This window comes from Rattus norvegicus, chromosome 2, assembly GCF_021556685.1.
Source record: "Rattus norvegicus strain SHRSP/BbbUtx chromosome 2, alternate assembly SHRSP_T2T, whole genome shotgun sequence".
NCBI lineage: Eukaryota > Metazoa > Chordata > Mammalia > Rodentia > Muridae > Rattus > Rattus norvegicus.
Window position 1 is genome coordinate 28,842,922 of NC_141535.1, and position 26,353 is coordinate 28,869,274.

The 26,353-nt window shown below is 46.0% G+C and overlaps 1 protein-coding gene, 1 long non-coding RNA gene and 1 other non-coding gene across 3 annotated transcripts in view; 1 reads left to right on the forward strand and 2 right to left on the reverse strand.

The window, feature by feature from the left end:
* Positions 1 to 15,266, reverse strand: part of Iqgap2 (IQ motif containing GTPase activating protein 2) — a 277,134-nt gene extending 261,868 nt beyond the window's left edge. Inside the window, 1 exon segment of the mRNA NM_001427125.1 lies at positions 15,014 to 15,266. Coding sequence (NP_001414054.1) covers positions 15,014 to 15,059 — 46 coding nt within the window. The 5' untranslated portion in view covers positions 15,060 to 15,266.
* On the forward strand, positions 5,502 to 10,156 carry LOC147995999 (uncharacterized). The gene is made up of 3 exons (XR_015670390.1): positions 5,502 to 5,597; positions 7,232 to 7,493; positions 8,165 to 10,156. It is a non-coding gene; the product is annotated as an uncharacterized LOC147995999 (long non-coding RNA).
* A 4,704-nt stretch (positions 15,267 to 19,970) lies between the features above and the next one.
* LOC120101383 (U1 spliceosomal RNA) lies at positions 19,971 to 20,128 on the reverse strand. The gene has a single exon (XR_015679228.1). It is a non-coding gene; the product is annotated as a U1 spliceosomal RNA (small nuclear RNA).
* Positions 20,129 to 26,353: the final 6,225 nt, after the last annotated feature.

The following is a 26,353-nucleotide window of genomic DNA, read 5'->3' on the forward strand; positions in this document are numbered from 1 at the left end:
AAAAGCCAAAAATGACAAATTTATTATATAATTAAATTAAAGATATCTTACAAGAACATCTCCTTGAGCAAATGCAAGATCCCAAAAAATAAGTAAATGTTCTGCCCTTTTGCTTTATCAAGAGTTTAACAGCTGCCATGTTGTCTTAGATAGGGTTCCTATCACTGTGAACATCATAACCAAAGCACCTTGAGAAAGAAAGTGTTTTGTTTCATTTCATGATCCCCCGGTTACTCAGGGGAGTCAGGGCAGGAACTCAAGCAAGGCAGGAACCAAAGGCAGGAACTGATGCAGAGGCCATAGAGGGGTGCTGCTTCCTGGCTTGCTTCTCATATCTGGTTTTCTTATAGAATCCTTGACCATCTACCCAGAGGTGGCAGCACCCCTGGTGAGCTGGGCCCACCTACATCAGTTAGTAACCAAGAGTATATACTAGACTTGCCTCTAGGCAAGTGTTATAGGACATCTTTTCAACTGAAAGTCCCTCTTCTCAAATGAGTCTAACTTGGGTCAAGCTGACATAAAACTAACCAGGGCACAGTTTGGCCATAATGGATTAGATCTTTAAGGAACCATGTTGTGAGAGCATGGAGAGCAGTCAAGGGTGTGTGTTCAACATGTGACATTGATGTCCATGCTCAGCCCTGGGAAATCCCAACCTTCCCAAGCTTCCACCACACCTCCTCCACTTTCCCAAGAACAAGCCCCAGCATCTCACCTTATTTTTAAGGAGGAAAAAAAGGGTCTCTACCAACAGAAAAGGAAACAAAATTGCCTTCCCAAGCTTCCTTCTCTCCCCTCCTGTGTAAACCAGAGATATCCCGTCTCATACTATGTCCATTCCTTCAAACACTTTTCAACTACTCCAGATCAAAGAAACTCCTGTGGGAAGAGCTTCCCAGGTTTTAGATTCCTACCATTAATTCACAGTTTCAATATTCACACTTTCCGCAAGAAAAATTGTCCAGTGGGCAAAGAAGATGGTGGCCAGGGGAGTTAAGACTGAGAGAACCAAACTTTGACCTTTCGAGCTAGAGGGAAAGAAAGGGCTCGTTTCAAACACGTGTCCCAAAAAGGTGTGTGTCACAAAACTACAGTGGTACTGCCTTTGAGGCCAATGATTAAAGGACGTACCCTCTTCAACACCACAGCGAAGACTCAAGAATGAGTTATTCAGGGAAAAACGTGTCTCCTCTCACCACCGCACACAGACAGACTGGTTTCAGAGCACCCCTCCCTTGCCTTGTGCCCCGTTGGAGGTGAGAGTAAGCATGAACCCATTCTCCAGAGTTAGAAAAGGCGCAGAGAAGTCACACCCAGCCTCATCCAGTAAGCATCACTCCATCCCGCTGCCCTTGGCTCCTCATCTCTCACAAGTCAGGGTTGGTAACACTTCCAATCTTCCTCAGTGTTGCAACACAGGGCACTGCACACAACGCACACAACGGCAGCTCCCAACAGGCTAAGCAGCAACAGCCAGCCTTGCTTTACCTGCGCACTGTTCACAAATGTTTTCCCCTCTCCTTGTGAGGGGCAAAGGCACTGTCTGCTTAGGAGACACTAAAAGCTTCTTGTCATTTGATGTTAGGCCTTGGTCACGGGTGACCCATAAAGATACCTAATCTTCAAACTCTGAGCAAAGTCCACGGCTCAAAGAGGCTTCTTATCCCCTGTTGAATGAGGGGATGATAACAAGGGGTCCACCTCTTTCCAGGCTGGAAAGAGTTCTCCTTTCAACTCGAGAGAGCAGTGCCCTGCATTTACGCTGGCAATCCTTATTCACTGGAAACACTGCTTGATTCGTTATCTCTCGCAGATGAACTCCCTACACATTTCTTTAGAAACTGAAAAGTTCCGAAGAGCTGCTGCCTACACGGTTTTGTTTCTCCTGTCACCACTGCTGTTTGCTTTGCTGATCCTTATGCCTTTGGTTGAAACTTCATTATCTCTACTTCATGTACAACCCATCAACAGAGTCCCAGGGCCCCTCAGTACCCCCTGTCAGACAGCCTCTCATGTCCACACACTCATACACATAGGCATATACCTATGCATACACACGCATCCACAAACACATACACATTCTCATACACACACACACACACACCCATAGGTAAATACATTCTCATATGCACATGCATAAACACGGGCACACATACATACACATTCTCATAAGCACATTTGTACGCATGCACGTACATGCCTGAACTATCACTGAGTCTTCCAAATAGCATTAAACGTGTCTACAGGCAAGCTCTGATTCTTCTCAAAGTGGAGTTTGGGGATACAAAGAATCCTTGAGAAGCAAAAAGTAACCACTTTAGCTTTTCTATCTATAGAAACACCTAAGAAATCTAGAGAAGAGGGGAAGATATTTAGATCCATTTTCTCAGTACATAGAAATGGGTGACATGATTGTTGCTCTGCCTTTTGACCAAAATTAAGTGTAGAGACACCAGCATTACCTAAAAAGCCCGCTCCTGACTCTTGTCAACTTTTTTTTTTTTTTTGGTTCTTTTTTTCGGAGCTGGGAACCGAACCCAGGGCCTTGCGCTTCCTAGGCAAGCGCTCTACCGCTGAGCTAAATCCCCAACCCCGACTCTTGTCAACTTTATACTGCTCTATTTAATCTACACTGTTCTCAGCATAATCAACACGGTGCAATATTTTTAAAATATACATTTGCTTTTTCTTTCTTTTTTATTGTTTATTTATTTTATGAGTACAGTGTCACTGTCTTCAACACACAAGGAGAGGATTCCATTACAGATGGTTGTGAGCCACCATGTGGTTGCTGGGATTTGAACTCAGGATCTCTGGAAGAGCAGTCAGTGCTCTTAACCACTGAGCCATCTCTCCAGCCCAACATTTGCTTTTTCTTTGTGAAAACAATTTTCAAATAATGTGTCTGGTCCTGCTCCTAAAGGCAATCTCTAAAACAATTCTACAGAACTTTCTAGAAATACCACACAAACATAGGTAAGATAGAACATTCCTTGTTCGGCGACTAGATTTTTGTCTTACAGACCAAAGGTGCATTTGCAGAGGTTCTAAAACTACCACGCATGTAAAGGCACATTAGAAATTTCATTTCTTTCTCAAGAGTTCACCTCACTGAATATGCATGCTTACAGCTCACACTGGGGGCGAACACATAAGCTCAAACTACTGGCCAGGTCAGACTAGCAAGAGCAAACACTATTGCCAGAGACACGAGGAGCAAAGCTTCGAGCCTGTACCCAGAATCAGTGCTGAAGGAAGGACCTGGTTTGCACGGAGAGGAAAAGCATCTTTATGTATGCTTCTTAAAAAGTAATGTTTCCCATTTGCAGAATATAAGTCATTAGCAGAACAAAGCCAAGCACATGTTTGTATTAGCTCTATAATGGCCACTTCTTGGACAAACTCACTCAGGGTTTAATAGGCAGCAAGGCTCCAGGAAGCCGACTTATTAGAACTCATGGGGGAAGCAGAGTGTAGGGGGTGGTGAGTAGAGCACTGTGACTGACACCTTGCCAAGTCACACAGTGCAACCCTGCAAAGCCTGCTCAGTGAGCCCAAAGCTGAGGCAAAGAATGAGAAGTTGATCTACTCAGGTTCCCATTAAGGAATCTGCCAAGTGTGGCTCCTTTGGGGGAAGTGGGGATTGTGTGTGTGTGTGTGTGTGTGTGTGTGTGTGTGTGTGTGTGTGTGTGTGTGTCGGGGGGCAGTTGATAAATGATTCTATGAGACGTCTGGTTTGATTCTGCCATGTTCCCCATTGAGATACCAGCTTGTATCGTAAACCTGTTCCCTAGACGGCGATACTATTTGGAGACTGTGGAACCTTTAAAAGACAGGGCTTGTCTGACAAAAGTGGGTTATTAGGTTGAAGGTTATAGCTAGCACCTAGTGTTTGCCTCTCTCTGCTTCATGGCCTTGCCATGATGTGAACAGACCCTGACAGTGCTCCTGCTGTGTTACTCCATCACACCCTCTCTGCCACGATGGGCTGCAATTCTCCGAAACCGGGAGCCAAAATAAATCTTTCTTCCTGTAAGTTAGATCTGTCAGGTGTCATGGTAACAAGAATATGAAGGAAGTAGAATAGATTATTTATTGAATAAATAATCACACTAATAATCAGATAAATAACTAAACAAAAGGTAAGTATAGAATGGAGAAGGAAAGAGAGAGAACGAATCCTCAGAGAGTGAATAGCCAACAACTTTTATTTCTTAGGGGCCAGTGCTGGGGAGCAAGTCTAGAGTCTCACGTGTGTAAAGCAAGAGCTGTGCTACGAAGCCCCAGCCCCCCAGGTTCTCCAACACTCCAGTTACCACACAGTTCAGCTTCACTGGGCCTGAGAACTTAAAACTTGGCAAACGTTCTGGAAGCAGTGAGGTCTGAAAGATGCCTAATGAACCCAATGTATTCCCCCTTCTTCCTCCTCACCTCCCCGATAGCCTCCCACAGGACAACTCAGAGTACCAGCTGACCCTGGCCGTAAAGTCAAATACTGCGGCTGAAGCCAGGCACAAAATATCAGGGCATTTCCAGTCATTTCTTTTCATTTAACTGGCACTAGAAGCCCTTTCAAACCAGCAGCAGTGGCCGAGACCAACTTAACCCTAAGGCTAGATGAGACAGGAGAGGGCTCTCTAACTTCAGAATAAAATGATTATGTCAGATATGCTGGTAATAACTGCAAGACCACTGTAAGGAGACCAAAACGTGTGACAGAGAAAGCCAGACCCTCTCCTGTAGTGAGAATGTTGGTATCTTTAAAAACCCAGATATAGTACGTGAAATGTGTTTGTGCTTTAATCCCAGGTGTAGGAGACAGGGCTGCTTCAGTGTGTCCACAACCATGAACTATGATTGTCACTTGTTCTAAGGAGCTGTGACTTTTGCCAGCTGCAGATAGTTTAATTCTGGGGACTTGAGGGCAGGAGAATAGTTATATAAGTTCCAGAGCCCATAGAGCAGCCAGGGGCACTCCAAAGAAGAGGGTGGCGACTGTTTGCTATGCTGGACTGCTGGTTTTCTGGACTACTGAATATTCTGATGATGAAGCTAGGCTCCTTGAAACCTGAGGAACCTAATCGGCAGGAAGTAGCCTGTAGAGGTCTATGTCCGCTTTCCACTCTAACCTTCTTTCTCTCCAACCTAGTGTTAGAGGGTTGGAAGGGATAAGGGCAGAATAATGTTTGTAAGGAAAGTAGAGGGATAAAGAACCCAGTAAAATAAGAAAGCAAATAGGCCAATGCTCTCCAGTCTTATTTGGAAACACTAATAGAATACAGGAGCTAAAGTAATCACCTACAAGGATTAATCTGATCCCCACCTGAATTAATAGACAGAACTCAATGCCCTTAGAAATGACAGAAGTTTCATATCCGAACGGGAGAAGCATCTAGGATTGTACATATGTAGGATGATGTCATACAGGTGAGGGTGGGTACAGGATAGAATGAGGCCTGTCATTGGATGAGAAGGAAGGATGGGCGGGAGAAAAGTTTGAGGAAGAGGAGGAGATTGGAACAGAAGAGACGGGAAGAGAAGCCTCGGAGAGAACATGGAGGCAGATGTTAAGATTCCACTCTGCGTACTTACAGGTTGTTATGAATGTTCTTAAGGGATGGATGTGTATTGGGCTTTGTATGTTTAGGTGGGCAATTATATCTTACCAATTGGATCAGAGGTTATTGTGTTGTGTGTTCTTTCTTGTGGCGAATTAAGTTTAAGAGAATGTGCGGCAGCTACAGACACTGGGCTGCCACGGTGCAGGACTAGAGCAGGATCAAAGAAATCTTTTTTATAATTTTACAACAACATACATGTACTTTGAATTGAAAGGGAAAGAGGGCTGAGAGATGGAAGGACTGATGAGAGAAGGGTGGGTGAAAGGGTTCTGCATGCCACCTACCACTGGAGGGATGAGTCTAGGAACATGCATTCTACACACACAGGCCGTAAGATACCGCCTAACCCCTTTGAGAACACACTTTCCCAACCACACTTTACAAACGAGAACACACGGAAACCGGAATCACTTGCTTGGGTTCCACAGGAGAAAGCAAACCTAAAGGCCAGATGAATTGTCTACTTTCAAAGTAATAGCAATGAGTGTCTCCTTTAGACAAACAGTAGAATAACTATATATTGAGCTAGGCATAATAACTACACTCACTGAGTAGCTTCCAGGTGCCAAAGGACAGCATACTAGCTAGATTCCTAAGTATTTAAAATGCATTACCACACGCAAACCAAATCGACTTACCAAGAGCCAACAGGAAATATGTTATTAGCATTACTTTAAAGTGAGCTCATATCGTCAATGAAATATGAGAACTGACCAAAATCGTCAGGGACTAAGCTACCTCACACATCTGTTGAGCCCACTCCTCACCACTGAGCTCCAACCTTATCCTTCCAGCCCCCTTGATTTAGGTTCAGTTTGGGGCAAAGTCTCCCTGCCTTAACCAGAGGCTGGTTCTGAACTCCTCCTATTCAACTTACCCTTTCCTAAGTACCATGGACCACAACCATCTAATTTGTACGTGTGTGTGTGTGTGTGTGTGTGTGTGTGTGTGTGTGTGTGTGTGTGTGTGTGTTGGCCACACTCAGCCAGATGACCAGACCAGACAGACTGTCCTCAAAATCGTGACAATCATACTTCAATCTCCCAAGGGCAAGGATAAACCACCACACCCACCTCCATCTTTAAAACACTATACAAAAAGTGTCTTCCTTCAGCAGAAACAGAAAAATGAAGATGGTTAAAAGCTTTCTCAACCAAACAGAGTAGTTCATATCTGTAATCCAGCGCTCGGGAGGCTCATGAAGTAGAATATTAAGTTCTAGGTCAACGTGAGCTACATAGCAAGACTCTCTTCTGTCTCCAAAGTAGAATAAACAAAGCAAAGCAGTTCATTCTCCAGCCCATCCTGTGCAGCAAGACCTTGTCTTAGAGAGAGAGAGAGAGAGAGAGAGAGAGAGAGAGAGAGAGAGAGAGAGCCTCAAGCTAAAATCATAAAAATGGCTACTACATTTCATCAATTGCATAATGAACACAACTGTCATTCAACTTCAAGGTATGGAAGGCCTGGGTACACTTATATCCTAAGATCTATCTATATTATCTCTACAGACATTGAAAAATTCTTAAAACTGAGTAAATAAATGAAAACTGTGAGTCACCTAGAGGAGGAAGCAAACACTTTCTTACTGTCCACTCTATGCCCTCCAGTGCAAAACCTCAAGATCAGAAGCCTGAAACTGGAAGCCACTGGGGCCTCTCTCCCCGATGAGGTTCTGCAGCTTACTCAACCTTCCCGTGTCTTGGTTTGCTGTATATTGCTGTGGTAAAACACCAGGACCAAAAGCAACTTGAGGAGGAAAGGATTTATTTGGGCTTATGGTATCCGAGGGATGAAAGTCCATCACCATCATGGGAAGGAGGCATGGCTGCATGGAATCTAGAGCAAGTACAGAGCTCACACCTTGAACAGGTACAAAACAGGGAGCATGAAATGAGAAGTGGCTGAAGTCATTAACAATCAAAGACTGCTACCAATGGTATACTCCCTCAAGCAAGGCCCACCGACTAAACTTCCCAAACAGTGCCACCAGCTGAGGACCAAGTGTCCAAATACATGAGTCTGTGGGGAACGTGCTCATTCAAACCATCACACACAGACTCTAATAGTGCCTCTGTCCCTGCAAATCCCTGGGCAGCTAACCTCACTTTTGCACAGTCCGTAAAGACTAGATTGTTTTCCCTTCTGTGTCATAGTTGTTTCCCAGGGGAGAGCAAAGTAACCTCAAAGCCATGCTAAACCAAATTCCTTACCATAAATGAGAACCTATGTAGAAACCAAAGCCTAGGTTGGGGCACGGTACAGCTGTGTGCTCAGGTCAAACACAAACAGATGGTATAAAGTATTGTGTAAGGTACCTAAGTTTGCACTTTCTTGACAAAATCCTGCAAGTACAGTGAAGAAGGTAATAGAATATTGGAAATAGCTTCTCTCCAGTGTTTTAGGGCATTAGCAATACCTGGACGGATCCTTAAAACCTGGAGAGTTGGAGGACTGAGCCCAGGATTTCTGCAGGCTGGCTAAGGCCAGGCATCTGCCTTTTCAATAAGTTCCCAAATGATGTTCTATTATTTCTGTTTCAGCAAGTGTCCCTTGAAAACCTCGCCGCTGTTGGAGACACTCCCTTGACGAAGACAGGCCATGTGCAATACGTGATTGTAAAATGACTCTTTATCCCAGCCAAAGACCAAGAAGCAATATATGATTATAAAGTTAAAGGAGTGTGCAGCTAATGTCAGTAAAACCTGTGGGTCTCTTGCCAAAGAGAGTATATAACTATTGAAAAGTCCCACCCCCAACTGGGAGCCAGCTACAAATGTGGACTGAGTCATTCTTCAACCAGGCCGAGATGTTGATCATCGGAGAGCATGATCGCCGTGGAATGTGAGAGTCGAAAACTACCACAGGTAAGGGAGAGAACAAGGAAACGAGAAGAGGAAGAAACCTTATCCCTGATAACTTAGCCAGCAAGATCCGCACCCCACTCAGTGTGTGGGTCCTTATACGTTCTTGGAGAATCCACTTACCTTCAGCACAGTCATCTAGCAATGCTGCCCATCCGAGAGTACTCCCAAACCCAGAAGACCCTGGACCAGTCTGGACAGAGTACCTTGATCTCCAATCAACTCCATACCTAGCCTCGACCTAGTCCCCTTTCCAAAGTGCTACTCACTCAAGAACATTTTTTTAAAAAAAAAAATTCTCTCAGCATCTTGAAACCTAGGGAAATACTACCAACTGACCTTCACTGCCTATAAATAAAGGACTCCATGATGTGTCCTCGTTCAGTGACTTCTTCACTCTTCAGCATCTATCCACAATAAGTAACAATCCTGGCAAGTATTGATCCCCACAACAAGTACACCACAATACCTTTCAACTTTGCCTCTGACCTACCTGAAGGTCAAATGCAGACTCTTCAACAAAACCCTCTCATTGCTCAGACCCACTGCTCTTAGGTTTTCATTTCCAGAGAACTTGAAAACGCACTAGTGAAAGTGTTATTCCTTATCTCTCAGCCTGCCTGCTTGCCTCCCTCCCTCCTCCTCCTTTCCCCCATTTTTCTTTTGACAGGGTTTCATGCATCCCAGGCTGACTTCGAACTTATCATGTACTTGAGGATGGCCTTGAACTTCAGATATTTCTGCTTTCACCTTCCAAGTGCTGAGATTACAGGAGTGCACCACCTTGCCTGTTTTGTGCAGTGCTGGGGATCCAACCCAATGCATCACCACACACGCTCAGCAGCCATCCTACCAACTGAGCGGTATCCCCAGTTCCCAGTCCCCTTCACCCACAATGCTTTGCACATAGGAGGTAGATGCTCAATTAATTGAATTGACTGCAATTTATTTATCCTGTGAGCCAGGAACCATGCATGAATCAGGTCAGGGTAGCTCTCTGGTTAACATACACCCTTCAAGGTGCTAGAGGAGACACCAAAGCCACTCAGGGAGAGATGGAAGTCAGATTGCAGACCCAGAGCGATTCCACTTTAGAGCTCTCGCCATTTCCTTCACACTGGGCCTTCCTCTGAAGAAGGAAAGATAAACTAGAGCAAGAAACTGAGAGTGGCAGCTCACTGGCCTGCCGGCCACCCTGCTGCAAGTTTTCCTCATCCAACCCAGCCTTCAACGGAATGATGGTATACGTAATAAAATGCATTTTACAAAGTATCCTTTTTAGAGTCATTGGTGCGTACCATTATATTATTATGGGAATGCAAGCCTTCCTTTCACATCAGAGCCCCAGAATCTGACAGAATGTCTTTATCTATGCACAGAATGCTTTGACAAGCCTGAATATATTCTGTGAATATAAGTCCATGAATTGCCTATGCGTCTTTGTAGGGAAAAGAAAGCATTACAATTCACCTTAAAGAATACAATGTATTGGGCTGGAGAGATGGCTCAGTGGTTAAGAGCACTGACTGCTCTTCCAGAGGTCCTGAGATCAATTCCCAGCAACCACATGGTGGCTCAAGACCATCTGTAATGGGATTGATGCCCTCTTCTGGTGTGTCTGAAGACAGCTACAGTGTACTTACATACATAAAGTAAATAAATAAAATATTTAAAAAAAAAAAAGAATACAATGTATCTATTTTTAAAAGCACCCTGTCCGAATGGCTATAGGTTTCTGAACTTTGATGAAATCATGACCAACAACTGAAAGAGCCAGAAAGAAGGGGTCATCCCCAACCCCCGCCCCACCTCCACCCCCATACTTACAAAAAAACCTCAGGTGTGGCACCTTGGCAGTCGGTAAATGAGGAAAGACTACTGGGTCTGGCCAAGCTGCTTAAGTTGCCCCTGTAACTAACTAGCTGTGTGGGTAACACAGTATCATGGACTTCAGATTCTGTGAGAATTAGCTGACAGAATGCTATTTGTCTCCCAATTCCCTCAAAGTAATAATAACCGGCTGAAAGCGATAACACAATTTAAAAAGCACTCGGGTGTACAAACCTTAATTCCACAGCCCATGGCGACTGCCTGCTCCTGACCTTTGCTTCTCCTTTGGTTACCCTGAGGATTGAGCAAGCCTTAGTGCTGTTTGCTTAGCAGACTTGACCCAAAGGAAGCTACTCTGAAGCTTATGGTGAGCCGGGGGTATAAAGCTTGCTAGCTTAGAGGAGGCCTGGAGTTTGGTTCCCAGCGCCATGCACACAAAAGGAGTTTGTAGAGAAGGTGAGTGGGTGGTAACTGCAAGCCAACCGTCCCCTAGAGAAAAGGGGGTTAGCAAATACCCCAAATAACATGAACTTTGAAAGCAAACTTGGTATTACAAGCTTACACTCTCCCAAACAAGTTCAGCCTGTGTAATTAAAGTTGAAAACACACCAAAATAACCCCATAGCTGTTGAACTTCAGGAGCTCGGCCAGTAATGTAGAACACAAAGGACTTTTTGGGTCTGTGGAGACAGCATCACGTGACATCACTACACCCATTCTCCCACCTCTCGGAGGAAAGCACAGTGTGTTAGAGCTGAGCGTCATGGACCAGAGCCACCGTCTCTGCCCTTTTCCACAGCTGAGTTGGCCACTTCAGGACTGACATTTCTCCGTGTCAGACTGGGAAATGCCTTGCTCTAGTCCCCTCAGTGGTCCATTTTCCCACGTAACTTAGAAGTCACACCATTCAGACTTTGGAGAAGGGCATCATCACTCAAAAAATTCAACATTATCAGCTAAAGCCTTTACACACAATGGGTGACAGGGAGGGAGAAGGAGAACGTGGGGAAAGAGAGAGAGAGAGAGAGAGAGAGAGAGAGAGAGAGAGATTTTATGCTGCCCATGTTATTCTCAAGTGTTGCTCCTTAGAACCTGTCCACCTTGTTTTCTGAAACAGGGTATCTCACTGGGACCTGAGGCTCTCTGATTAGGAAAGGCTGGCTTACCAGTGAGCCCCAACCAGCACTGTGCTCATAAGCGTGTTTCACCACTTCTTTCTCCTTTTCTTCTCCTCCCCGTCCTCCTCCTCCATTTGGACATGGGCTCTAGGGATTGAAATCAGACCTTCACGATGACCAGACAAGCACTTTATTGACTTGGCAATCTCTCCACCCTTCAGCTGAACTTTTTTTTTTTTTTTAAGTCTTGCTATGTGGCTCAGTCTAACCTTGAATTCCTCATCCATCCCAAGCTGGCCTCAAAATCGTACTTACTACCCTGCCTTGCCCTTGAGGATTGAAATTACAAGCGAGCATCACCAAACCCGGTTTATGCTTCACCGTCTAGCAGGTGTGAACAAGGACACATTGGTCACTGTTGTTTTAACAATGTAACTCATGAGAAGGACCTGTATTCCTTGGGGTAGAACTCCATCCTTCTTGCCATATATACAATTAGTAGTGACCCAGAGTGAGAAGGGAACTTGACTGTAGGCGGGGGTGGGGGAGGTGGGGGGTGGGGAGGTGCTGGCTATCACTGGCCTTTTTAACTCTCAAGGGATTAACTGGAGACAAAGTTTTGACAGATCACGGTGGCAATGGGCTTTCAGAAGTAACTCAGTAAATACATCATAATTCGTTACAACCTCACAAAAGTGAACTGGGTATGGTACCTAAGAATCCGTGTTGTTTAAATGCGTATCTACATCCATGCTCCTGCTCGAATACATGCGGCTCTTCCTCCTTTCCGCTGTTCCTCAGCACCGGCGGTGCTGAGGTGACGGATCAGCATTTTTTTGTTACTATCTCATCACATGACCTTTCAGGCTGCAGGAACACATGACCGGGAGTAACAGGAATTCAGTGAAAATTGGTCTATTTCTTTTTACTTGAGTGTACACCTGTGTCCAAATTAGGACACCCGCAGCAATCTGTCAGGAATCTGAGACGGCTGGAAGCTACCTCGGAGAGGCCGCTGACACACCCTCAAGCACAACTTAGGAGGTGGTGTTCTACAGAGGCTTACCCTGAAGGGGAGGAGGGAGACCTGGGGCAGGTTAAATTAGTTGCACTGTGTAAGAATTCCTAACTGTAAAAAACAGTTCAAGCGGGTAGACAGCAGAAAAGCCCACACTTGAAACAAATAAAAACAGCTTCATTCAAACCACTGAAAGGTTGTTTATTCCAACAGAGTTCACAAAAGTTTACAACAGTCTCAAAGACTTGGGTTAGCGCTGACCGGACAGTACCGCCAACTCCTGGTGCTTCCCTTTTTTAAAACTTGGGGATCCAACCTGTGAGGTAGACCTAAAAGCTTCCTGAACTCACCTGCTTACCAAACCGGTAAACAACAACAACCAAAAAACAAAAATAAGGTAAGGACAACCCTGTTCAGCCTTGACGAAGGGCTCAGAAAACCAACAACTCACACTCCAAACCCAGCCCTTTTGGGTAAATAGTCAAAGAATTTGGTAGTGTCTTCTAACACCAAGGTATACTCTGCTAGATGGCCTGTGTGTATGCGTTGGAGGAGCCAGTCCTCCTTCCGTGTGGGCCCTTGGAATTGAACTCAGGCCATCAGGCTTAGCAGCAAGCATTTTTATTGGCCGAGCCATCTTGTCAGCTCTAGATATCTTTTTTTTTTAAACACACCGTAAACATTCCAGATATCGACACAGTATCAAAAGTATTATTAAAATGTCCATTAAATAACCGGCTATCGTATCAAATGTTTCATGTTTCACAGTGTGAATAACGCAAAAGCACACGGTCTTCATTTTAACCATGTTGAATCAGTGGAGAACAGCATTGGATACGCCCAAGGATGCTAAGTGGCTCCAACAACAGCACCCGCCCTGCCACTCCAGATCAACGCAGAAGTTCGAGGAGGAGCTCTCAGGAATGTGGCTCATTCAGCAAAGCGGGCTTCAGCCTTGCCAAATCTGTGCCTCCTTGATTAGTCTTGTAAGGCACGCTGCAGCGACAGGCTGATTTAATAAAAATCAGGCATCATCCCAGATGCCCAAGGCGGGGCTAATGAGAAAGCTGCATTCCTGGGCCACATTCGTCCCCTTTGCACTGTGCGTGGCTAGTGAGAGATAGCGCGGGCCATGTGATGTCAAACGATTTTTGTAGTGTGTGCTCACCTAGGTAGAGACCAGTCATCTTACAGCTCGACACAGTGAAACCACCCTATGTCCCAAGAGCTTGTCACATGAAAGGGCTCCCCAAGACCTGAGGTTGGCACTGCAACCACCAGATGAGCACAGGGCTCCTCCTCCAGCCCCCGGGAGCACTCTGTGTGGTTTCCAACTGCAAACTGGCACTGGCTGCAAAATGCTGGGTTGCTGAATGCATTTCCTCACTTTACAGGAGCTTGCGGTCACAAGGAAAAAACAAACCTCTCACCTCTGACAGTCCATTCCAAGACTGGTGTGTGTGTGTGTGTGTGTGTGTGTGTGTGTGTGTGTGTGTGTGTGTGTGTGAGAGAGAGAGAGAGAGAGAGAGAGAGAGAGAGAGAGAGAGAGAGAGAGAGAGAGAATGACTTAGAGAAGTTGGCGACCCTCTTCCAAAGATTCCCTCTGTGCTCCTACCAAACACCACAAACCACATGAACACACTAACTCTCTTGCAGTCATCACCACCTTAACCTAAACCTGGTACTTCATCTACCAAGGCCAGCCCAAGCAAAAGATTAACCCATGGTTCGCGGCCATGCGTTTGTCAACAGGGCCAACCCGGGACGAGAAGCCAACGTTCTGTTTGTGTTAAAGGAAATACTTCCTAGCGCACATTTAGGACTCTGAACTCTGCACACGGGGCCACGTGGTTGGCGATAATCTGGCTCCCTCTTGTTAGTCAAAGCTACCTCTTTCCGCCGCCAGCAGCCGGCGGCTGGGTAACCGACACCATCCCCTTCAATCAGACCGGCTCCGAGTCTATCCTCATAGAAATCCTCCCGCGCAGGAGATCGGGGGCGGGAGAGCCACCGGGAAAGTGGCTGGGGGCGGTACGTGTCCCTGTAGGCTTTGGCTGGAAGGGCCTCGCACCTGTGGGGCCCTAAGTGGCTTTAGCTGCTCAGGTGAGGCCCAAAAGAGGATAGCGGAAGAAGCCTGCCCTTGCAGGAAAGTGCCTTCACCTCTCGCAGAGCGCGCGGGCACAGGAGCTGCGCTGCCCACCTGTAGCCACAGCAAACAAACTTTCCGCCCCTTTAGGGTGGGAAGCATTGGATCCTCTACGCCACCCTCTGGCCCGAGCCGGCAGCGCCCAAAGCTAGGCGGGCTCCTCACCTGATACCCCTAAACCACAACCTGGTCTGCACCAGAGCTGCTGAGGCTTGCGGGGTGGAGGGACTTAGCTGGAAGCTGCAATTAGGAGTTTGGAAGAAAGGGGAGGAAATCCGCGCCCTGCTCCTTTGCAATCCCACTTCTCAACTTTACCAGCCGCTGCCCTCCGCGGCGCGCCCTCAAGCCCCTCGGCCTCCCCAACACCGTCCCAGGGAGAGGGGCGCCCGGAGATCAGAGGAAGCCCGAACACTCACAGCCGTAGCGGGGCCGTTGCAGCGACGGCAGCTCTTCGTGCGGCATCCTGCGCTGCTCCGGGGGCCCTCCCGGGGCGCGACCCCCGTGGTTTCCCTCGCTGGCCAGGCTCGCGGGCTCCGCGCCCGGCGGGCGCGCTCCGATCCCACCTCTGGCTGCCCTCGGCCGGCTTCTCCGAGCTGGCCGACCCGCTCCCTCGGTGCTCTTTCGCCCGCGCCTGCGGCGGCCGCGTCTCGCTGACACCGGGGCAAAAGTGAACTCTCTCCTCCCTCGCTCGCTCGCCCGCCCGCCCGCGGGCCGCACCGCCTCCCCCAGCAGGTTTCCTTTCTCCTCCCGCCCGGCCCCGTTATTCACCGCGGTGGGAGCGCGCCGCCGAGCAGCGACCCCTACTGGTCGCACCGCGCAGCGCCTGCTTGCAAGGACCCGCCTCCCGCGGGAGGAAGGGGATGAGAGGCACTGGACCCCTGCAACTGGAGCCCCGTGCGCAGGAGAGCGCCTTGGAGCATCCGGAGGGTGGAAGTGAACCAGCTCACGGAAGAGCAAGAAAAACCAAAGCAGACCACAGACACCCTGTTCTCCTGGGTGTTGCTCAGTGACTGAAAGACAAACATTGCAGTTCCTTTTCCTCTAGAGAGATTGCACGGGGACAACCCTCACACACTCACCCCCACCCCCACCCCCGCGTGCGCCTGCTTTTCGGGTTTAGGGGTGTAAACGAAAGTTGCTTATGACTTTTGGTCTACGAGACACAGGATTCCCCTTTCTTGACAAGAAACGGTAAGGGTGAGCTCGTGCACAGGCTGGAAAGGCAAGATAAACAGCCTCCAAACAACACTCAGAACACAACTGCCAGTCATCCGCCCATCCCCTCTGCCAGCCCTCCCCAATGTGCAAAACTGTCGCTCAGGCCTAGCCATGGTCGCACAACCACAAACCCCTTTCCTGCTCAGCGTTTGAGACAGAAACCACAAGTAGTTGTTTTAAAAGCACGGGTTTCATGCGGTCGCTTGAAGCCTGGAGGAATGTGGAACCCCCTCTAAACGTGGGCCATCGCTTTTTCACAAACGTGGGGCATGTGGGTGATCACATGACTGGAAAAAAAAATCATCGAAAGAGGGTCATGAGAGATGATTTAGCCGAAGAAAGGTGGTCTAGCGACGCTAGTCATCTTTAATTAAGCAAAGCTGCAGAGAGTGGCCGGCTGTTTTCTGGGAGACACAATGAACTCTTGAAACTTGAAATTCAGACTCTTGGGCCCCACCCTGTCTCCAATTCAGTTGATCTGGGTTGAAAATCATGAACTTGTATTTCTCACACTTCGCCGGTGACACTGAAGTTGAGCCGGCTTATGAGGTGCACAGGAAGAAGGAAGTCTCATTGGATGAGAGCCCGAGGATTCTTCCCCCAGCCGTAGAGACATTGGGACATTGGATTCTCACCTAGTTGGAATGGAATGAAAGGGATTCCTCCCCCACCCCCACCCCAAGTAGATGCTTCTAGTGATAAGAGCAACTCAGAGGTGGGGAATGGCCACAGGACAACGATGCTCATACAGGGGGCAGCCTGTTAGCCAGGCTTCTTCCTTGTCTCAGGAGACGCCACGTTGGTCTCTAAAACGCCCCGCTTTATTCTGTGCGTCAAAAATGAACTCCTCACACATCAGTTTTGAGGATGAGCCCAGGACACAGGGCCTCAAGAAGTAGATGGTCTATGTATGTAGAGGTGGGGAGAAATCTCTGTAAACCACAGTGGCCTGAGAAGGTGGCGTGATTTCAAAGTGTGGTGTCAGGCGGAGTTTGAAGACTAGGCAAGAGTTGCGTGGAGAAATCGTATCCTAGGAGACAGGCAAGGGCGGGAGTCATGAGTGGGAACCAGAGGTTTGGCTGGGAAGCTGTTAGTAACCCCGAGAGCACTGAATGTCAAACCAAGTGCACTGATTATGACCATTAAGGGATATCTGAAACCTCTTAGGGGGGTTTTGTTGTTTATTTTTTGGGACAGGATCTTGCCCTAACCCCAAGCCACCCCCCAACTTGTAATCCTACAGCCTCAATCTCCCGGGTGCTGGGATTACCTATGAAGGCCGCCGCCACAGCCACCCAGGAACTCTTTAGTTTTGAACATGAGAATCGCAGAATGTTCTAGACTTGAGGGAAGGCGAGTTCTGGAGGTGCTGTTAGAGGGAAAGGGCTGGAGCAGAAGTTAGGAAAGAAGAGCTTCTATGACGTTGACCTCGGGAAGCGTGAGGTTTTTGTGCAGGCCGGCTGAAGGTCCTTCAACGCTTATAGGGCAGTCGCACATGCTCAGAGGTGGGCTGGATGGAGTGAAATCTACCCTCTGTGTTTCCTAAACACAAAAACGTAAGTGGGGGAGATTGTAGTTTTAAGTTTGCTGGCTGCTGAGCGCTCAGGAGGATCTGGGGTTCTGAGACAGCTGACGTCACCACGAGAACCGAGTGCTAGGAAGCCATCGAAGGCAGTGCTCTTGTATCTTGCAAGTGGCTGGAACCAATCCTTGTCATTCTGTCTGCACTGTGCTATCTCACAGATCAACACGCACAGCCTCTCTGGAAAGAAGCTTGCCCGCAGAACATTAGACTACTTGTCTTTAGGATCTGACTTCAGAGCACAGAGTCAAATAAATACCTGGCAACAGGTCATGTCTTCAACTGTGAGAAGAGTGGGAGAGAACACCCCTTGGGGTTTCTTTTGCTTAGATTTCCTTTTCTGAAACATGTAATCATTTAGCACATGTGTATGTGTCTGCATGTGGGCACATGTGGTGCAGGTGTGGAAGGCAGTCAACAATTTGATGACACAGGTTCTCTCTTCCCAAAGGATGGCTGCTGGGGATTGAACTCAGTCAGCTTTGGCAGCAAGGACCCTTATACACTGAGCCATCTTACTAGGCTCCAAGACACTTTAAAAAAAAAAAGGCAAGAAAGTTCTTTTTTCAGATGTATGATATTGAAGAACTACTAGGCATGATATCATTATTAACATAATAATGTTATGATATATTGACTTATTATTATTGGAGGCATGACTTTGTAGCTCAGGTCGGCTTTAAGATTTTGATCCTCCTGCCTTAGCTTCCCAAAGCCTGGGATTATATATGTTCCACTGTAGCCAACACTAACCAAGTATTGGAAAATCAATACTGTGACGGAGCTGAATTTCTCCTGATATGGTATTTAAAAGTGTGTTTTAAGCCCAGCTCTTTTGTTAAAAAGTTGAAATGAGAACGAAAATGCTTGGAAATTTTTATTTATTGTATTATTATGGTATTAAGCTTGAAACTAAAGCCTCCCCTAAACCAGTTGAGCACCCTATCACAGGACCCCCACCCCTTTTCAATTTTTCACTTTAATATCTCATTGCCTTGTCTGGAAGTCTGGCCTAACGCTGCCCTCCTCAGGCAGGGTTATACTTGTAATGCCCTTCCCTTGTCTCCTACCAGGGCTGGGCTTTTGGTTTGCATACATAGAAGAATCTGGCTGTAGGCTGGGGCTGCCCTCAAACTCTGCATCCTCTGTCCTTCAGCCTAGGAAAACTCACAATTTAAAACAGAAAACAAAACAAAACAAAACAAAAACCATTAGATTGTTTATATCAAAAGGAGACAAGAATATGCTTGAGTCAAAATTTTAACACACTACTTTAACATCCATTTGCTTTAAAGGCCAGAGAGATGGCTCAGCAGTTAAGGACTCTTACTATTCTTCCAGAGGATACAGGCTCAGTTCTCAGCACCCCCATCAAAGCGAATGACCACCTACAATTCCAGTTCCAAGAGATCTGACGCCCACTTCTGCCCTCCACAGGCACTACACACACGTGGTATACAGACTTACAAGCAAGCAAAAGACTCATAACATGAAACGAACATAAACGAAACGAAAATGATTTTCCGATAAGATAGCACTATCAATCCCTCAGCAAGTCTATCCAAAACAGTGGCCTACTGATATCTTCAAAATCACCACCGAGCCTGAGGCATGAAGAAAAGACACTCAAAGGTTTTGTCAAAGGATGGGGAGGTTCTGTGTTGTTAAAGTTTCCTAATTCGTCACCCGGGCCACAAACAGAGAGACTGCAAGAAGAAACCAGATCTAAGCTTTACTGTGGCGGAGGGAGGCCTCTCTATCGAAAAGGGAAACCATTACAGCTCGACATCAGAAACTGAATCAGAAATGAAGGAAAGAGTGTTTCTGTTCTGAGAAAGTGGCAGGACTGGGTTCTCTTTTGTATTGTTTTACAGACAGGGAAACTGAGGCACAGTAATCCCCACAGCCAAGCAAGAGTAGTGCCCAATTACACTTCCTGCTTCCTGGGGTCTCTGCCAATTGCCCTTCTTATTATACACATTTGCTTGTCTCAATATATGTTATGGTTTTTTGATGAAATCCTTTCCCCCTTCACTAAAACCTATAATTTTGGACAACTTTCAAATGTTTTGTAAATGTTAAATCAGTAAAGCCTTCCAGCGATCTTTTAATCTCCCATCCCCTGCCCCTCTTTGCTTCAAGGGTAAAGCAGCAAGTAAATCAAAGTTGGAAAGACCGTCTAAACTTGATTGAGTGAATTAAACAAAACCACCCGCGACGGGATGACTATTTCCCCATCTCATCGTTTAAGAAAGCCAGAGCCCAAATAACTCTGAGAAAGTAATTCCCAGGGTAGCCTGTGAATGAAACTCATTCCAAGGGCAGAGAGAGTGGATTGCTCGCCAGCCCCGCCCCCTTGATTGTTCATCTCCATTACCTTGAGTCAATTCTTCCAACTGCATTTACCGCTCAGTGTGTGATGGGTTATCCATTGACCATTGGTCACCTTCCTTTAGAACATGAACTTCTTTATTTTTCTTTTATTTCATTTTTCAGACAGGGTCTCGTGATTGTAGTCAGGACTCCTTCTCTATATAGCTGAGGGGTGATCCTAAACTTCCTCTTTTCCTCCCAGGGGAGAGCATGAATTCAATCCCCACTGCCACAAATTACACAGTTTCCCTGCATCTGGAGAAATCACAGGTGTCAGCACATCTGGTATGCAGTGGATAAGCCTCGCCCTGAGAAAATCATCTTCTTGGTCCTGGTATCTCCCGTGCCAGGTAGGTAGGAATAGAAACTTCTTGACAGCTGTGACTTGGCCTGAATCTTTACTGTTGTGCCTAGCACTTCAGCGAATGCAATAGCACTCAGTTATTTTGTTGCAAAATCGATTGTATTAAATTCTTACACCCTTTCCTGTTCTAGGGATAATTGCTACTTTTTATCTTCTAAGTCTCAAAGGCAATAAACCACAGGGCTGGCTTCACTCACTGTATGCCTTCTCCAGAATGGAAGCCCATCGATCACTTTGTAGACTGACAGTGTGGACTATAAGTTTCAGCTTGTTCACTTCTGCAAAGCACAGACTCTCACCCCAAGTCACCATTTAGTTGTCATTACGAAGAGCTAGAACTCAGATGCCACTTTGGGTCCAAGCTGTAGTTCCCATTCTGATTCCAAGGTAGTCCTTCAGACGTGTGTTGGTCTTCTACACGTGTGATTGGGGTGCCATCAAGATGGTTCTTAGGGCGTGTGCCTGCCTCCTCCACATAGCTACAGAAGCATATGCCCCCCCATAGCTATAAAGGGGGGTGTGCCTTTGCATATCTGTACAGTTCTGAAGCAAACCTCCAAACTCATCCCTGCCTTCCTATGGCCTGTAATGCTAAGTTATCATGGTTCCTCCGGCATTGGCAGGAGCAGGTGGCCCTGACCTCAATTTTCCCAGCCTGACTATTAATATCCCCTTGCCAAACGGCCATCTTCATTAATTGATGGGAGACGGATTTCTAGCTAACCAATGAGAGTTTGTGCATTTTGAAAAACCTGTCACTAGTTACGGTTGGAACATGGTCCATGAATGAAGGTGTGTGAGGATCTGAGAGCTAGTGAGACAACTCGAAGGGATCAAGACAAAAGTCTTGTGACCTCTGTTTCTCCATAACCTGGGTGGCTTCTGAAATGTAATTTTGTTCCCCTCCCAGGTGTCGAAAATAGCAGTAGGTTTACTTCAGATTACCCCTTTACTTTTACTTTTGTTATTCAAAGACATCTCCAAGCACGAGTTGTGCTTGTGACTGTATACGGCCTAAATGCTCCTGAACTTTGCTCCTGTGTAACCCTCAGAACATAGTTCGTCTGTTGCCATGAATAAAGTTGGCTATCGCTTGAGACTTTAGTCTGCCTCACTTTTAGACTCCACTCTCCCAGGTTCACACCGTCGTCAACTAGAGCAGTAACAGTTACCAAGGAATAAAAATCATCACACCCACTAGTTTGGCGAAATGATTAATAGTTAACAAGTGTGAGGAGACAAAGACGCTCCAGGAGTGCTGAGGAAGCAGCACTTAGGGCAAGCATTGCAGGCTGGCTATCTCTGAAGTGAAGATGTGTATTTCTGATGTTAAATAATCCCCTGTCTACTAAGGGCCTCGAGTAAAGCGGCCACACACAAGGGCATAGGCGAAAGGATACCCATCGCAAGGGAAAACTGGAAACAGCCAGTGTCCCACTGTGGCAGAATGGATAAACGCATTGTGGTATATAGCATGGTTACAGTATTTACAACATGACATCATTTGTGTGCAATTATAAACACACAATGTAATATTACATAATATATGTGGAGGTTAGGCACTTCATAAAAGCATAAAAGATAGGCAGAGAGGATGCATTATTTCAGAAAGGCAGTTATCTCTGAAAAGCTGGGGAAGAAGGCAGAGAACATCAGATCTGTAACATTTTATTTCCTTCTTCCTTTGCTCGAGTTAACTTCTCCCTTTGTAGGCCAGGCTGTCTTCAAACACATGACAATCCTCCTGCTTCTTGCTTTCCTTATACCCTTTCTCCTTCCCTCACACCCTCCCCATACTGTGCTTTGAACTCAACCTCCTGGGTAAGTGCCATTGAGCGCTATCCTGACCCTATTAAATTAAAAACAAACAAACAAAACCCCATGAGGCAATGATCTTCATTACAATTTGACTGGATTTGGAACCACCTAGGGGACATATGTTAATTCTACCTGGTGAAAATAAGACCACTACCACAATTTGAAAGCCAGATTTCAGGCAAGCTTTATTATATACTTGCCAGGATAGTGGACACTGGCCAGGTCCATATTGGGGATTTCCAGTGAATGGCAACAAATTACTTTAGTCAGCCTCTTTCTTATAAAGGCAAAACCCACAAGGTTACGTACTTCCTGCCTTCATCCAACTGGGGCCGAGCATACATCCTGATGTACTTTCTGCCTACATGTGATCAAGCACTTCCTGTGCAACCAACCTTGTTTATAGAAGTAAAAACATGTGGCTTGTTATCTGACAGGGAAAAATAGCCCCCATAATTTTAAGAAGTTACCTGTCCTTGGGCAAGTGGGGCTTAGAAGTTAGAGGCATGTTTGTTTCATAGGTGTTTTTAGCACAGTGATTAAAAATATTTTGCCACAAAGAAAAGAGTAACTAATTCACATAGGCATTTGATGATGTTTGCTCCTGGAAGTTTTCCTCTGCGTTTGGAATGTTTTTTAAACCAGTGTCTTGTGCTTTTACTTGGGGTCATTTTTCCCCCCAGTTTGTCTTGTCCTATCATGGTTTTGTTTGTTTGGTTTTTTTTTTAGTTGTCTGTTTGTTTTCTAATGAAAGAGAAAGAAAGGGCGTGGATGTGGGTTCCAGGGGAGGTAGGGTAAGTTCAAGGAGATGTTGGAGAAGAGAAACCATGATCAGAATGTAGCATATTAAAAATAAAATCTATTTTCAATTAAAAATTAAATTATGAATAAAAAATGAACAAGTATTTTGTGACTGCCTTTGAAATAGAAGCTATGTCATAGTTCCTTGATTCACCATTTTTTTACTCATATGTTTCATTTCCTCAATAAGACAAATCTATATTGTTTCAAAACAAAACCCCACTGCAATAAATGACGATAGAAATGTGCAGACACATATATCCTCTTTTAATATTTATTTACTTCTTTATTGAATTATGTGAGTACACTGTAGCTGTCTTCAGACACACCAGAAGAGGGCATCTGATCCCATTACATGGTTGTGAGCCACCATGTGGTTGCTGGGAATTGAACTTAGGACCTCTGGAAGAGCAGTCAGTGCTCTTAACCGCTGAGCCATCTCTCCAGCCCCCCACATATATCTTTGTAGAAGGTGCTTACTGTTGGCTGAAGTTGTGCCTTATAATCCCAAACTCAACTATTCCTTAAGGGGCAGCTGGGCCCATTCCTGACCATCAACGTCTCCAATTTGGGGGATTGTTCAGTGAGTCTTGAATGTCCTCTTAGGACTTAACAAGGGGTTTCCTCTTTTCTCTTACTACAATGTGGAAGATGGATCATATGGCTGGTGTACTGTCTAAGCAGAACTTAGCACACGGTCCCTTTCATTGCAAAGTCTTCTTGGGGAACTTTTATAGCTAACTAGCAGCTAATTCTCCGTGGCTGGTTAGGGGTTAATGCCACATCTGGATCTAGTCAGCCTGGGGTCCTTTGTGAAAGTCAATGGTGCACCAAGGCACATCCCAGCAAGGAAGGCCTGCAGCACCCACTACCTTTTGTCGGGCATAAATTCAAGTGTCACCTCACGCTCTGTAGACCAAGTCAGAGTCATCCTGGTCTACCCTCCTTCCTTTCAACTATTTCCTCCGGATTGTAGATGCCACTGCTACAAACATTTTCACTTACGTGGGTCAAAACTTCCCTCCTGTTACATTCCTCAGGATCCTTCCTTAGCGTCTGCCTGGTCAGTCGCTAAGCCTCAAGGGCATGCCTTTGTGAGTGTGGCTGTCCTGCCTAAAGCACTGTCAGGACCACTACCATAGGTTTGATCCGAATTCTGTCTGCTATACAGATGGACAGCTCCCAAGAGCCAAACCTGTGTTCTTTTTACTCTTTCCAATTTGTTTTGTCTTGCTTCCTTCTCTGAGTTCCTGTACAGAGTACTTTCATTGGCTTTCTTCTTTGAGCCTTTAGCATGCCCCACCTTAGCTGCTGTTTCTATTGTTTCCTTTAATCAGAAAAAAACGTTGGTTCCTTCAGTAGCCTCCTTCGCTCCTATTTCCCATAACAACATGAGGCACCTCCAAGGGTCTGACACAACAGTGGGAAACCATCACGGTAGAAAGCCTGCTGCTCTTCCATGGGGAGACGTTCCAAAGCTACAAGTTATATCCTGGGGATGTTGGGTTGGTTTTTCTGTTTTGAGATAGAGGGTCACACTGTAGCCCAGGCTGGCTCAGATTCCAACAATCCTCGTGCGCCCACCTTCCAAACACTGGGATTAGGTGTGTGAGCCACTAAGCCCTGTTTTTCCTACAGATTTTTAAAGGCTAACAACTGTGAGCTTTCACGGACTTGAAATCCGTACTCCATACTCTTGGTATTCTGTCTAAGCTCCACCCCCACAGCCACCTGGGAACAGCTAGGTAAGCTCCGCCCCACAGTTGCCTAGCAACAGTCAGCTGTGCCTGACTATATAAGGGGCTGCTTGCCCCCTCCTCTCCTTCTTGCTCTCTCTTCTTCCTCTCCTCTGCTCTTCCCTGACCCTTCTCTCTACTCCCCCCTCCCCTCCACATGCTCATGGCCGGCCTTTCCTCTCCTCTCCTCTTCTTCTCTCATTAAATCTCTCCACGTGGAACCATGTTGGCTTAGTGTATTCTGTCCAGGCACGGGCCGAGATTTAAACCCTAACGCATAACGCACACAGTAGGCCCTCAGTAAAGGTTTTTTTTTCTTTTTCTTTCTTTCTTTTTTTTTTGGTTCTTTTTTTCGGAGCTGGGAACCGAACCCAGGGCCTTGCGCTTCCTAGGCAAGCGCTCTACCACTGAGCTAAATCCCCAACCCCCAGTAAAGGTTTTATAATCATAGTAGCCATGTCCTTGGGTCTTGGCAAGTGACAACAACAACAGGAAGTGTCTTCCTGGAGGGAGTATCTGCCTACCGGAAGTGTCTGCCTACGGCTTACAAAGATTATCGTTTGATTTTCACTATTACCTAGTCCGGTCAGTAAAACCAGCTATTTTAAGAAGTCTGTTTTCATTTCTGCTCCGAAGTCTGCATTTTAGGCATGTTAGAGGAACGTTAGAGTTTTTATTCTACTGCTTCCTACCTTCTATATTTTTTCGAGAATTTAGCATGAAGAACAACACAAATCCAGAGCAAGGATGGGGTAAGAACAGACTCCTGTAGAGTGAGGGCAGGAGGCTCAGAAGTTACCGGAAGAAACTGACGGAGAAACTGACGGAGACCCTGTCAGTTTAAACCCCTCCTGTCTCTTCACTTCCCACTCAAAGTGCTACATGTAGCCTAGTTGTGTGTAAATTATTTTAAAATAAATGTACATTGTTTTCACTTTGAGAGTGAATTCTACAAAGAATTGGAGAAACGTGGGGAAGAAAATTAAACAAAATAAAGTTAGTAATTTATTAGCAAACTATAATGTCATGAGTTAAAGGCAATAGTGCAGCCTGTGCCCAGTGTACTGAGGGCTCTAGCTTTGATCCCTAGGATCTCTTCTCTCTCTCTCTCTCTCTCTCTCTCTCTCTCTCTCTCTCCCTCTCCCTCTCCCTCTCCCTCTCCCTCTCCCTCTCCCTCTCCCCTCTCTCCTTTTCTACTCCCTTTTCCCTTCTCTCTTCTCCCCCTCTCAAACACACACACACACACACACACACACACACACACACACACACACACACACACACAATGGTGAATTGAGCTGAGTTTTTAGAGTTTACAAACTCTTGGAAATCTGTTAATCAGTATAAACTTCAGGCCTAAAACAGAGCTTCATTGAAATTGTATGAGGTGCTCCTTCAAAAAGCATTCTGCTAGAAATACTATAAAAGGATTGTGTATTGGGTGGGAGGTCCGTTCTAACAAGCAGTAAAACCTGAGATCAAATTTTTTGAAAACCTGGTCCCTGTTCATATGCAGTTCAGTTTTGGGTCATTCCACACCTCCCTCAGCCCAGAAAAGCCTTTTTCCTTGTAACTACAAGGAACTTCTAATTTCTACACCAATACATTTTAAATTTTAATTTAAAATGACAAATAATACATTTTAAATTTTAAGTGGATTTTCTTGCTTTAGCCTATTTTTAGAAAGTGCTGGCTAGTTTTATGTCAACTGACATGTTGGAAGGAGAGAGCCTCAACTGAGAAAATACCTCCATTATGTCTAGCTATAAGGCATTTTCTCAAGTAGTGGTCCATGTGGGCCCAGGCTATGGTGGGTGGTGCTATCCTTGAGCTGAAGGTCCTAGGTTTTATAAGACAGCAGACT